General features: G+C 49.8%; 9 protein-coding genes across 9 annotated transcripts; 6 read left to right on the top strand and 3 right to left on the bottom strand.

The window, feature by feature from the left end:
• Positions 1-187: 187 nt before the first annotated feature.
• Positions 188-437, bottom strand: N7447_007158 (uncharacterized protein; the record flags this gene model as incomplete). Its single annotated transcript, XM_057231420.1, has 2 exons — positions 188-258; positions 308-437. The coding sequence occupies 2 exons, from the start codon at positions 435-437 to the stop codon at positions 188-190; spliced, it is 201 nt and encodes a 66-aa protein (XP_057086510.1).
• Positions 438-1,482: 1,045 nt separating this feature from the next.
• Positions 1,483-2,575, top strand: N7447_007157 (WASP family protein; the record flags this gene model as incomplete). Its single annotated transcript, XM_057231419.1, has 2 exons — positions 1,483-1,692; positions 1,754-2,575. 2 exons carry the CDS (start codon positions 1,483-1,485, stop codon positions 2,573-2,575), a joined length of 1,032 nt encoding a protein of 343 aa, XP_057086509.1.
• A 74-nt stretch (positions 2,576-2,649) lies between these two features.
• On the top strand, positions 2,650-3,599 carry N7447_007156 (uncharacterized protein; the record flags this gene model as incomplete). The annotated part of the gene is made up of 2 exons (XM_057231418.1): positions 2,650-3,514; positions 3,568-3,599. 2 exons carry the CDS (start codon positions 2,650-2,652, stop codon positions 3,597-3,599), a joined length of 897 nt encoding a protein of 298 aa, XP_057086508.1.
• A 451-nt stretch (positions 3,600-4,050) lies between these two features.
• N7447_007155 (F-box protein) lies at positions 4,051-5,652 on the top strand (the record flags this gene model as incomplete). Its single annotated transcript, XM_057231417.1, has 1 exon — positions 4,051-5,652. One exon carries the CDS (start codon positions 4,051-4,053, stop codon positions 5,650-5,652), a length of 1,602 nt encoding a protein of 533 aa, XP_057086507.1.
• Positions 5,653-5,848: 196 nt separating this feature from the next.
• On the top strand, positions 5,849-7,694 carry N7447_007154 (CorA family magnesium transporter; the record flags this gene model as incomplete). The annotated part of the gene is made up of 3 exons (XM_057231416.1): positions 5,849-6,361; positions 6,424-7,064; positions 7,115-7,694. The coding sequence occupies 3 exons, from the start codon at positions 5,849-5,851 to the stop codon at positions 7,692-7,694; spliced, it is 1,734 nt and encodes a 577-aa protein (XP_057086506.1).
• A 283-nt stretch (positions 7,695-7,977) lies between these two features.
• trm44 (tRNA (uracil) methyltransferase) lies at positions 7,978-9,099 on the bottom strand (the record flags this gene model as incomplete). Its single annotated transcript, XM_057231415.1, has 1 exon — positions 7,978-9,099. The coding sequence occupies one exon, from the start codon at positions 9,097-9,099 to the stop codon at positions 7,978-7,980; it is 1,122 nt and encodes a 373-aa protein (XP_057086505.1).
• A 640-nt stretch (positions 9,100-9,739) lies between these two features.
• N7447_007152 (uncharacterized protein) lies at positions 9,740-10,126 on the top strand (the record flags this gene model as incomplete). The annotated part of the gene is made up of 1 exon (XM_057231414.1): positions 9,740-10,126. The coding sequence occupies one exon, from the start codon at positions 9,740-9,742 to the stop codon at positions 10,124-10,126; it is 387 nt and encodes a 128-aa protein (XP_057086504.1).
• Positions 10,127-10,398: 272 nt separating this feature from the next.
• Positions 10,399-11,360, top strand: N7447_007151 (histidine phosphatase family protein; the record flags this gene model as incomplete). The annotated part of the gene is made up of 4 exons (XM_057231413.1): positions 10,399-10,574; positions 10,647-10,910; positions 11,012-11,227; positions 11,297-11,360. 4 exons carry the CDS (start codon positions 10,399-10,401, stop codon positions 11,358-11,360), a joined length of 720 nt encoding a protein of 239 aa, XP_057086503.1.
• A 172-nt stretch (positions 11,361-11,532) lies between these two features.
• Positions 11,533-11,961, bottom strand: N7447_007150 (DASH complex subunit HSK3 family protein; the record flags this gene model as incomplete). Its single annotated transcript, XM_057231412.1, has 1 exon — positions 11,533-11,961. One exon carries the CDS (start codon positions 11,959-11,961, stop codon positions 11,533-11,535), a length of 429 nt encoding a protein of 142 aa, XP_057086502.1.
• Between the last annotated feature and the right edge of the window lie 200 nt (positions 11,962-12,161).

Genomic DNA, 12,161 nt, shown 5'->3' with positions numbered 1-12,161 from the left:
GCAACGCATATTCTAATTTTTGTCTGGGTTTATAATTCTCAAGCAGCTACTCTCTGTATGTTGGTGTTAGATCTAGTTTGGGTCACAACCCGCTATGGATACACTTGACGAGGACAAGTTGTCTGAAGTGGCAGAATATGGTATTGATTAAAGCACAGATAGATTAAGATTATTGACCAATGGTCTCTCATTTGGATGACTGGTTCAGTTCCTTGGCGCGTGCCTCGAGTTCCTCTTTCGAAGCCTTGGGAGGCATATCTACAAAGTGTCAGTTGCGGGCCTGTGTAGATCTTGGTAGTCAACTTACTGTCTGGAATCTGAGGTCCCTTTGATATGAAGTCCGCTGCAGTCGCTTTCTGGGGTGGTTTCTTTTCGGCCTCATTGCCTCCATTTTGGGGCGCAGATGGGAAGTCCGACGACTCGGGGATGACTGGCATTTTGAAGATATAGAAAGGCTTGTTGAGGTACTACTAGCTAATACCAGCTTTTGTTCACTGGTAGATAGACCGAATAAATCTTGTAGTAGTTTGATGGTGAGTTGAAGAAACAGGTCTTGAAGGTTGGTTGGATGTCTGCTTTATAGATGTCAAGCGGGATGACGTCGGTGGTCAGTTTGCAACAAATAGCATTGAAGTTGCCTTAACACGCTTGTACAAGAACAAGAATGAATATGAAAATCCAATTGATTCTATAGTTTTTGGTTATGTTTAGTGAGTATACTCCGGGGTGCAAGGAACTTAACTGGGGCATGTCGTAGTTACCTGGTACAATATAGCTATTATTTGATAACAATGCCTTCAAGGCATAACCATAGTAATAGTTATGAAGGATTAAAAAGTATGAGAAACGAAATTAGGTTTGATTAAAAAGCTATATAGCGTTCTACCTAGTTGCAAATACGTTTCATATAGACATATATAATCACATTTTCGACATGTTTTTACGTCCTATTTACCTAGCCATGATCCTACATAAATAGAAATGAGATGAGCTCATCAAGTGGTTGTATGGTATAGAAGACACATTACATACGGGCACGCTAAACCGCATTCCACAATCCTCACTTATTGTCAATATTCATCAAATTGTATTTCCAAAATGATTTAGATTTGTGATAAAGATCAAACAGAATGAAGATGTAATGACCTTCACACTTTAATACAAAAAAAAGTATCATGTGCCGTTAGCGGTGCGGCGAGCCCATGTCACTCCGGTGTATTAGGTCCGCCCCGCCTGCGCACCTCCGATCTAATCCTCTCCAACTCTCAAGGCAACCGCCAGTCGGCTCTCTTACACATTTTGAATATAATCAGCCGATCACAAGCCCCTGTCCCTCCTACCGTATCAATCGGTGTGTCGAAGGGCGCTATTCCATCATTCGAAGATACCCGCCCGACTGCAATGTGTGCACTACTCACGTAACCACCCTTCGAACTATCACGTTTCCCCTCTCCATTCAGTGGGAGATCACCTCGATTTACCATGCCCTCCATCCTCAGCGACGCCGACAAGGAAACCGTCAAGCGGAATGTCCCCAAACCCGCGAACAAGATCCTCGCCGTAGCTGTCGCGCGACTCTACGTCGCCTACCCGGATCCACAGAAATGGACATATACTGGAATCCAAGGAGCTGTTGTCCTCTGCAATGACTTGGTGGGAAGGACTTTTTGGCTTAAAATAGTCGATGTCTCGGTAGGCGGTTCATACTGGTGTTGGAGATAAGAATAGAAGTGCTGACAATGCGTTTATGCAGCCCGCTGGCAGGGGCGTGATCTGGGACCAGGAGATCTATGACAACTTCGCTTACAATCAGGACCGAACCTTCTTTCATACATTCGAGCTTGAATCCTGTCCCGCCGGCCTGTCTTTTGTCGACGAGAAGGAGGCCAAGACCTTTATTAAGAAGGTGCAGGAGCGCGAGAAACATGCAAGCAAAGAGACATCCAAGACTCCTTTCGCCTCTAGTAAAGGCCAGGGGCCTGCTCCTGTTACCAATGGGAAAGTAGGACGGTCTTTGTTTGGCAGCTTGTTGCATCGTTCGACCCCGGCCTCAAGTGCACCGCCGTCGACAGCACCTGCGCCTTCAATACAAGTTGCTCCCCCACCCCCGACGCTGTCCCCAAGCGTACCACCAGCTAAGCCAGATTTGCCATTTGATACGAGTGACCCCTCTTGGAAAGGTCTCCTGGATGAGCTTAAGGGGATGGGAATTACTGAAGACCAAATCGCCGAGAATTCCGAATTCATCAAAGCTTGGATTGACCAGAAGCAGGCGGCCGCGGCCGAGTCGGCTCCCATTGAGGAACAGAACAAGCCGAAGGCTGCTCCCCCTCCCCCGCCACCTACTGCACCTCCCGCTCCGAAGGTAGCCTCGATCAGTCCTCAAGACACGGGTTCCAGCTCGACAAGCAGACGGGGACCGCCGCCGCCGCCTCCGTCACGGAAAACACGTTCTGAAGCACCAGAAGAACCTGTTTCCCTCCCCCTCGTGAGCCATCTCCGCCTGCGCGAAGATTCAATGCGCCACCTCCATTTGCGGACGCAGGAAAATTCGCTGAGCCAGCCGGCCCTGTAGGCCCGCGGCGTCCACGCGCAATTTCGAATGTCAATGCCGGGCCTCCACCACCCCCGCGACCACCAAAGACACCGATGGACGATAGTCAATATAATCAATCGAGTCAATCTCGATTTGGTGTACCGCCGGCTTTCTCTGGTGATCGCAAGGTGTCTGCACCACCGGCACCCCCCAGCCGTAGCCCTGTACCAGGCGGGCCTCCCCCTCCGCCGCCTCGCACAGCGAGCCCAGCAGCACCACCCCAACTGCCCCCCAAAGTGCCGTCCATGGCCACTGGACCTCCTCCTCCACCCGCCAGGGGCCCCGTTTCACCTCCACTTCCACCCCCACCCGCACCTCGACCCGTGCCAGCTGCACCGTCTTCTCCTGCGGCAGCTCCTCCTCCTCCTCCACCACCAAGAGGACCGGCCTCGCCTCCCCCTTCATATTCTCCTAGCATTCCTCCGCCGCCGCCGCCTGGCTCTGCAGCACCGGGGCCCCCGCCTCGCCCGCCCCCGGGCCGTGGTGGCCCCTCAATGCCTCCCCCTCCCCCTCCTCCGGCGCCTGTTTCAGGGGCACCAGGTGGACCGCCGCCGCCGCCTCCACCCCCTGGACCGCCTGGAGGTGGTGCTCCTCCTCCGCCTCCACCCCCTGGACCACCTGGAGGTGGTGCTCCTCCTCCGCCTCCTCCGCCTGGTGGTGCTGCGCCGCCCTTGCCAAAGCCTACCGGTGGGCATAACGATCTGCTAGCGTCCATCCGAGCTTCTGGTGGCAATAAAGGTGGAATGTTGCGTAAGGTCAAGGATACGGAAAAGAAAGATCGAAGTCATGCCTTGGTACCGGGTGCTACCAATGAGTCTTCCGCTACAAGCCCCAATGCAGGAGGCGCCCCGCAAGGTGGTTTGGCCGGCGCATTGCAAGACGCCCTCAACAAGCGAAAACAGAGAGTCAGCGGAAGTGGTATGTTAATTCCAATACCTAAACGTGGATCTATATGCTAACTATCTTGATAGATGACGAGAAAGACAACGACGACGATTGGTGAGCGATTAGTTTTCGGTGGGATTGTTCAAGTATTTGAAGATACCAACGGTTTTTATTCATGCGAGCATTGGGCATGATGTTTCTTGGTCCAGCGTTTTGCCTAAAAGTTTTGCTTCAAGTGTTAACAAAAGAGGGGCAATGCACTTTGTATATAGCTTTCAAAGGTAGATGCGGTGGATACGAGAAATAGTCTCAGTACGAGGAAGTAGATGTTTCGTTTCATTCTCTTTCTTAGTTCAATGCTATGGAGCCTAGATGTATGGCCAAGTGGAGTTTAGCTTACACCGCCACAAACAATAAGCCCGCTTGGAAATAAACCTGGGGACGTCCATGACTTATAATATCTTCATTGCTCACAAAAATTTGAAAGTAAAGCCTGTCTCTTGTCTCTTCCCTGTATCATAAACAGCAGTTTCGAGTTTCGTTTCAAAAAAAACCACTTTTCGTTCGAGATGAAGTCTGATCGTCCATCTCTTGGGTCTTTGCCCGTTGAAATCCTGTGCTCTATATTCCGTCTCTTGGATCCCATTGGCCTTATATCCATTAGCCAAACCAATTCCAAATTCCGCACAGTGGTGCAACCACAAAGAACTCATTTACTGGAAAGGTTGCTTGAACTTGAATGCCGAGAAGAAGTCGGAGGAGTCACCCCTGTCTTTCGATCGAAGGATAATCACCTCGATCCCGACTTCTTGTCAAAGGAATGGTATGCTATGCGCTGGGCCTGTAGTGTCTGTCTCCAGTTGCTTCCACATACAGCCTTCGACAATCACTCTATCCTACGACTGCAGTACCGCAAGCCATTGCCAGGGTCTCCAGCAGCAAGTTCTTACACGAGCTGGGAGCCAGCAAGAAAATGGAAACCCCGCAAACCGTACCATCTATACAAGCAACAATCCGACTCCAGAGATGAGGATCAGAAAATACGGCGTCGATACGATCTTGCATCTAAATGCAACGCATTAAGACCGAACCATCCTGTGCGCGATAGGGGCGCAAGATTAGCCAGTTTTCAGGACAGCGGGATGATTACATTCCAAGGCTTTAGTCTGGACGAATACTGCAGTATCACACAAGAGGAAGAACAGGTTCTTCTGGACCATGAAGCACGCCTCATTGAGAAAGAGCGCTGTGGCTCCAAGCGGCATCTGCGCAAGTGCAACGAATGTCGTTTCCGGCGTGGTGAGCTCTCATCTGCTATGCAGCGAGGCACAGAGAAGGTACCCATAATGCGGAGCCGTCGTGTGCTATTTGACACTGCCTTGGACCGATATTTCCCGGGTCTTTCTGCCATAATGAGAAGCGTGAGGCCGACCGTCAATGCTCCAATGCTAAACAGGTTTCGCGAGGATGTTTTTGATTCTCTCTGGGCTATGTATATGGTACGATGTCCGGGATGTTCGCGCTGGCAGGAATTACGTGCGTTTCGGATTGGTTCCACTCTCAATCATTGGGTACCTGCCGCCGTCTCTGCCTGGGAGTTCCGAAACTGGGATGAAAGCGAGAACACGATCACCGATACATTTATTGATGGGTTGTCCTGCAACCATTGTTTTGCTAAAGATCATGGGCGCTCAAAGCTTCGTGAAGTACTTGTGAAATGGTTGGATTATTGCCTGGATAGCGAGCGAGTGCGGCTAGCATTTATCCTTTTGGCTCCCTGGAAAAGGCTGGGGAAGCAATACCGGAAATTTGAGCGGGTATCCTCGATCTATGAGGTTAAGGATGTCGTTTTGGACATTTTACCTGTTGTTGCGAAGCTTAAGACTCATGATTATCACAATATCGGCCTCGCCGATATCTTGACGTTGAGGCTGGCCTTTCCTAAGTGGGTTACTGCGTGGGGGAACTTAGACCACGAAACTCGAAGTTTTGTGGAACACAGCACTTGGGATGAGAGCTGCAAGAATTTCCATCTCTGGTTCGACAATTATCATGCGATTGAGGCACATTTGATCTGGGTGATTCAATGCCAAATGGAGATGGCCGAGAGGGACAAGGGTGATGACCTGACTGACTGGGCACTGAATCGAGAAGGAAGTGCTTTGACTTAAGCATATGGTAGCAGTATCTAGATAGAATCACTCCCAATTCCAGAGTACGAGACATTTGAGAAACAACAAGCGGTGTTTTTATGTACCAATCGTATAGTTCTGATAATCGGGTTAACATTGTTCCGGGCAATGGGAAAAAGTGTATCTTGATCTGATCGGGAGAACTCGTGTACGGCTCAGTCGATAATCCAGAGACATGCTGTCTCCGAGGCTGTCTGCGCCTTCTGCTTCTTTATTGCGATTCCTACGATCACAGTCTGGGCTCCCAGCCGCACCATCAGCATGCGCTTATCCGAAGCGTCTTGCCAGCCGCGATAAAGGCTTCTCGACAGGGCCCTCCCCGAAACTCTCGAACTGGACGCGTATCGATGCTCAACATGGCTCTACGACACTTAGTACCACTAGAGCAACAGTCTTGCCGCCACTAGTGCCGACGCAGCTGAAACTCTCGCGTCATGCGTCAACCAAAAGCCGACCCTTTCTCCGACGACTTTTTGGTCTCAAGCGGAATAAAGCTTCCGACTACAAGACTGAAGGCCCGGCTGGCCCTGGGCTTATGGATGAAGGTACAGAGGGAATGTTTAATATTGGCCGCAGCCTATCAGCCAAGGCGTCAAATGAGCTTCGAATTCGATGCACGGAGTTTGATATCAATGGAGACGTTACACTCGTGAACGGAGAGTTCCGGAAGCAGGAGCTGATTGCCAAGGTTAGTAAAGAGGACTCGGGTTGGAGAGGTCAACATTTGCTAACCGGTAAATCACGATACAGTATGGCCTTCTTCCTCGAGATCTACGCAAGATTGATTCGTCCACTCTCCCTCATATCCTAGTGCGACCTAGGGCAATTCTCATCAATCTGTTGCATCTGCGAGTCCTCATTAAAGCGGACCGAGTACTCGTGTTCGATGCGTATGGATCAACAGACTCATACATGCAATCGCTGTTCATCTACGATCTAGAAGGAAAGCTCCGCCAGAGACAATCCCAGGGCGCCGCTCAGCCTAGTCAATCGCTGCCATACGAGTTTCGCGCGCTGGAAGCCGTTCTCATTAGCGTCACGAGTGGCCTCGAGGAGGAGTTTAATGGAGTGAGAGATCCTGTTGTGCGGGTTCTTCGTGCACTCGAGGAGGACATCGATCGAGATAAGCTCCGACACCTCTTGATCTACTCCAAGAAGCTGGGTACATTTGAGCAGAAAGCTCGCCTGGTACGAGATGCTATTGATGACCTGCTGGAGGCCGATGACGATTTGGCCGCAATGTATCTGTCTGAGAGATCGAATGGCAAAGAGCGAGAAGAGGACGACCATCAAGAAGTGGAAATGCTTCTGGAGTCATACCACAAAGTGTGCGATGAGATTGTTCAGGCTAGTGGCAATTTGGTTACGAATATTCGCAATACGGAAGAAGTGTAAGTTTGATCGTTCGTTATCTACGGAAATTACCTCTAACACAACACAGAGTCAAGGCTATTCTCGACGCCAACCGCAACTCGCTCATGCTCATGGATCTTAAATTCAGCATTGGAACACTCGGCCTTGCAACAGGAACATTATTCTCCGCCCTCTACGGTATGAACTTGAAGAATTTTATCGAAGAATCAGACTTGGGTTTCGGGGGTGTCTCCACGATATGCTTTGCTCTGACTGGTCTCGTCTGCGTCTACGGTCTCGCGAAACTGCGCAAGCTTCAACGGGTCCGCATGTGGGGTGAATCCGGCGTGGGAGGCTCCACCTTCGCTCCTCTCTCCCCAAAGCGCAGCGCACTCGGTGGGAATCGTAACAACTGGCGCGCCGATTCAATTGAACCGGCCTGGGGCAGTCTCCCAGGAGAAGGCCGATCTGAGCGTCTGAGACGTCTCAAAGAGAATTCAGCTGCGGCTGCGGCTCAAGCTGCATCGAGAAACTTGAAATCGACGCCTGCCACCCAGGCTGCTATGCAGGCATCAGCTATGGCATCTAACAATGCTCATGCGGAAAGCGGCAACGGTGATGGAAAAGAGACCGTGTGCCCCGAAGGTCATGTTAAGCCTGAGGCGTGATACGCAGTGACTAAAGTATGTGTGACGGTTTGATTGCTTCGAAATGGAAGCCCAGGCGTTTTGATTTGGATCAACCAATAGCAACGGAGTTGAAGAGCTTTGTAACATTATTGTACATTAACACACTCCTCTATTCCCCCACTCTATGTTTTATGTTTTGTTTAGGTGTGAATAGATTTAGAGCACATATGATGACATACCAACACTACTTCTGTTATCCCCGTACGTTGGAGCGTATGGCCGTCTAGAATACTATTGACAGCTTATCTTCATTCGGGTATCCTTAGTTAACTTGGTGCATTATCCCCTGTCCCTGGTGAAGACTCTTCGTCCGTTCAACCCAGAGCCTAGCAGCTATCTGTATGCCACCATCCTTGGAGCATTCACGCTCAACAACTTCCATGATCTTCTTCAAAACACCATCTCCTTGTTCCGGTTCCGTTGGAGAACCTCTAGAACCCGAGTTTACCCACTCCCTTGCAACTTGTCGTCGACCTCCAATCAACACCATGTTAATCGCACCTGGAGTGCGTAACCATGTCTTCTCAACATCGAACCCAATTTCCTCCGCAATACTCATTGTTTTCGCAGCAAGAGAACCCACCATTGAATTCAGAAACCCGCTCTCAGTCTTCTCCTCCATCTTGATCACACGAAGCGCCCTCAGGTCACCAGACGCAGGCTGTGGATTCTGCTCTAGAGCATCATCGACTTTCCCTGCAACAGGATTGCCATCCGCACTCTTTGGCGGGGGGTAGCGATACGAAGAACCAGCAAGTGAACGCGAACAGCACGGAATCACAAAGAACGGCAATGGCGACGAGGGATTCGAGAGAGCAGCCATTATAGGAGTCCATACGGTCAGCTCATCTGCGTGGTCGGATATGATAAATGTATCATCGGGGAAATTCCCCGTATGTATTTCCACACCAATTCCTTGGTCCAGTACATCCGCAAAGGGCCGAGGGATGAAGATTCTCTCTTCTAGGCATTTCTGTATCTCGGCTGGGAATGTCTCCCAGGATTTTCGGCGGCAAGCGTCGAAGCCTAGGCCCTTGTATCCTTCCATGAGAAGTATGTATACGAGGATACCATTTCCACAAGCCAGGTCCACGAACCCTGGGAACGGCGCTGTGCTTTTCGATGGCTGTTGTTCTGTTGCTGGTAGAGCGCCGTACATGCTCTTCCATAGCTCAATTAGACATGCGGCGAGAGACAGCTGCTCGAGGACTTGGTTGGGTGGTTCAAGTTGTTCGACCCAATTCTGACGCAACTTTTCTGCGTACTGGAGTTTCAGCCGGGAGTATGTATTTTGGATAAGATGTGATGAGACGGGATCCACAACTTGATCATCTTGCTCAACCCAGTCCAGGCTCACATTTCTAGATGTGAGTCGACGTTCCATATTGGCGGTTTAGATGAGCAAATACGGCCATCAGTTTCAGTGAACTACTCTCTCGGGGGTCAAACGGGTTCCCCGAGGGCTTGCTTGGGGTTAATGGATTTGCTGTCCACGCTTTCATTGGTGTATCAAAGGATATTGTGTGGAAGCAGACATGGTGGCATTGATATTTGTCTGGCAGAATACTCGACATCCCATTTGATGCAAAGAGTGCGAACAAAGCGGAGAGAAAGGCGGTAGACGCCATCTATAGAAGCATCTATCGAAGGCCAGAAAGAGGGCTGTGGTATAGTCCAATGGGTCTTTTTCAGTTGGTCAACATAGCCTTCCCATTGATTATAACAAGTGATAGGAGACCACATACGGCGAAGTTTACCAATTTGAAGACTATGTACTTGAAACGAATAAAGTCGACATCGAAGCCTACTATAGATGTAAAATGTACATGTAAGCCAAATCAAAAAATACCAGATACCCGTAGGCCACGAACCAAATGCACGCGTCAACCCACGGTAAGACCCAACAACCGCAGTCATAACTACGCAATACCAAAAAGCTACTAACCTCAACCTACAAAGCTAACAAACCCTCTATCCTCCCCAATTTCTCATGGGATATAAAATAAAAAATAAACCTATCCAAAATGAAGCTGATCCACACCTCCCTCCTTGCCCTAGCCCTCCTCCTCCCAGTCCTCACAGCCGGCCACCCGACCGCACGCTCACCCGAAGGACACCAACCCCACAAGCATCACTGGAGCTTCGATCTATTCCACAACAAGCACTGCATAGGCACAATAGTTACCTACGAGGGCTATGGATCTACAGGCTGTCGCCCCAACATCGAGAACGATGGCGCAGAGTCTTTCATCAACCTTAAAATGGATCCGGGTTGCAAGGTGAAACTTTTCCGGGATAAGAGGTGTTCTCGATATGCGATGATTGAAGAGGTCAAGACTGGATCCCATACAAAGTGCAAGACTATCTCGCGGAAGAAGACAGCTCATAGTTTTGAGGTTTCTTGTCGGTGATGTCTTATTCCAAGGGTTGGGGGTTTGTTATTCGGTGGATTACGAGGGATACACCACTAAAAAAAAGGAAGAAACAGTATTCTGATGCCTAATGTATGAAATGCCGAACACTTCAACCTCGACTATGTGCACGTAGATCCACACGTAGTTGAAGTAGAAAATGAAGATAAGCCTGTTATCCGGGTCCACCATGACGCAAAGAGACCCAGCGCTGAATATAACCGGATTCATTCTTTTTTTCTTTCTCTTCACGATATCCAATTCAAAACACAATGGCTCCTCGATGTTTTATTATCCGTCATGGCGAGACAGAATGGTCGCTTAATGGTCGACACACTGGTCTTACCGATCTACCACTCACAGCCAATGGAGAGAAGCGCATTCAAGCGACAGGCAAAGCACTCGTTGGAAATGATAGACTGGTTGTTCCCAAGAAGCTTGTTCATGTGTAAGAAAACCCTATACGCTACTGACCACTTTTGCAATTCTAATACAACATCGAACTAACACACCGTTCTAGCTATGTCTCGCCCCGCCATCGCGCCCAGCGCACCCTAGAACTCCTCGAGCTTGGTTGCCGAGGACGAATGCCCTGGAATGAACAGCACAAGCCTGAAAATCAGGCAGCGATCCGGACCGAGGCTGAGGTTGAGGTTACGGAGGCGATTAGAGAGTGGGATTATGGGGACTATGAGGGGTTGACGAGCAAGCAGATCCAGGAGCAGCGGGCTGAGAGGGGTGAGGGGCCGTGGAATATTTGGACTGATGGATGTCCCGGTGGAGAGTGAGTTTCTTTTCTTTGTCTGATTCTAGACCTTGCTTCCAGTTATGCGTTGAACACTGGGCGTCGTCTTGCCATGCTAACATCCATTCCCTTCCTACCAGATCCCCCGAGGATGTGATTCGCCGTCTCGACGCTCTGATCGACGAAATCAAGAACAAATACCAACGTCCCGCCTTCGAGAACCGGGATGAGCCCAAGGGCGATGTCCTTGTTGTCGCGCACGGTCATATTCTGCGTGCTTTTGCCATGCGCTGGACTGGGAAGCCGTTGACGGAGACAGCGCTGATTCTTGAGGCCGGTGGTATAGGCACACTCAGGTAAGACTTCGAACTTGGGCAGAAATCCCTCATGCCGTGTTTTATGGAACACAGCTAACAGGGAAATAGTTATGAGCACCATAACATCGATGAGCCGGCAGTCATTCTCGGTGGTCAATTCGTGGTGGAGTAAGATAATATGTCGGAACACAGGAGGGAGGTCATATCTCTGCTGTTAGACATGTTATGTTAGCATAAGTCATAGGAATCACCCACAGCGTATTGTAAAGCATTAAAGCACCGCAACTCATGACACATCCAACTCACCATATCATATCAAATCAATACTCATCGATCACTCATCTTCAATCCTCTTCACTCTCTTCCCTCTTAATTCCCGCTTCGGAATCAGTCTTCTTATCCTTATCCGCATTTCCCTTAACCCCCTCCTCGCCCAGAATCTTTGCAGAGCCCATAAACAGCGCCCCAGAATATCCGCCGAGGAAACGCATGTCTGCCGCCTGTACGGCGGTCATGCGGAGTAAGTTCTCCGTGTCGGCGAGGTTGGCGTTGAGTTGTGCGAGCTGGGAATGGAGATGGGCATATTGACGCGATTTGGCAGCGGACATGGAAGGAGTGGAGGCGTTGGAGCTGTAATTGGGGGTGTATGTGGTGTTTGGGTTTGTGTTGAATGTGTGGGTTGCTGTTGTGTTGTAGTCTCTTCCTGGAAGGGTTGAGGGGCGGGAGTAGGTGGTGTTTGATTCTTGACGGCGGTGGATTGGAGGGGGTGGCATTTTGGGGATGGTTTGGTTTGGAAATAGTTCTGAATATGATTTTGCTTCTAAGTGCGCAGGTTGGATTTCGATCGAGGTTGTTTTGGTGTTATTTGACCGCGGGATTGTTTACTATCAGGTGATCACGTGTCGATACAGATACTATTTCATACTTCGGGCATAGGCATTCGATCTCTCTTGTTTATGCATTAAATATGTAC

This window comes from Penicillium robsamsonii, assembly GCF_028829455.1.
Source record: "Penicillium robsamsonii strain IBT 29466 chromosome Unknown utg000003l_segment0_segment0, whole genome shotgun sequence".
Taxonomy (NCBI): Eukaryota; Fungi; Ascomycota; class Eurotiomycetes; order Eurotiales; family Aspergillaceae; genus Penicillium; species Penicillium robsamsonii.
This window is presented reverse-complemented; position numbering and strand designations above follow the sequence as displayed.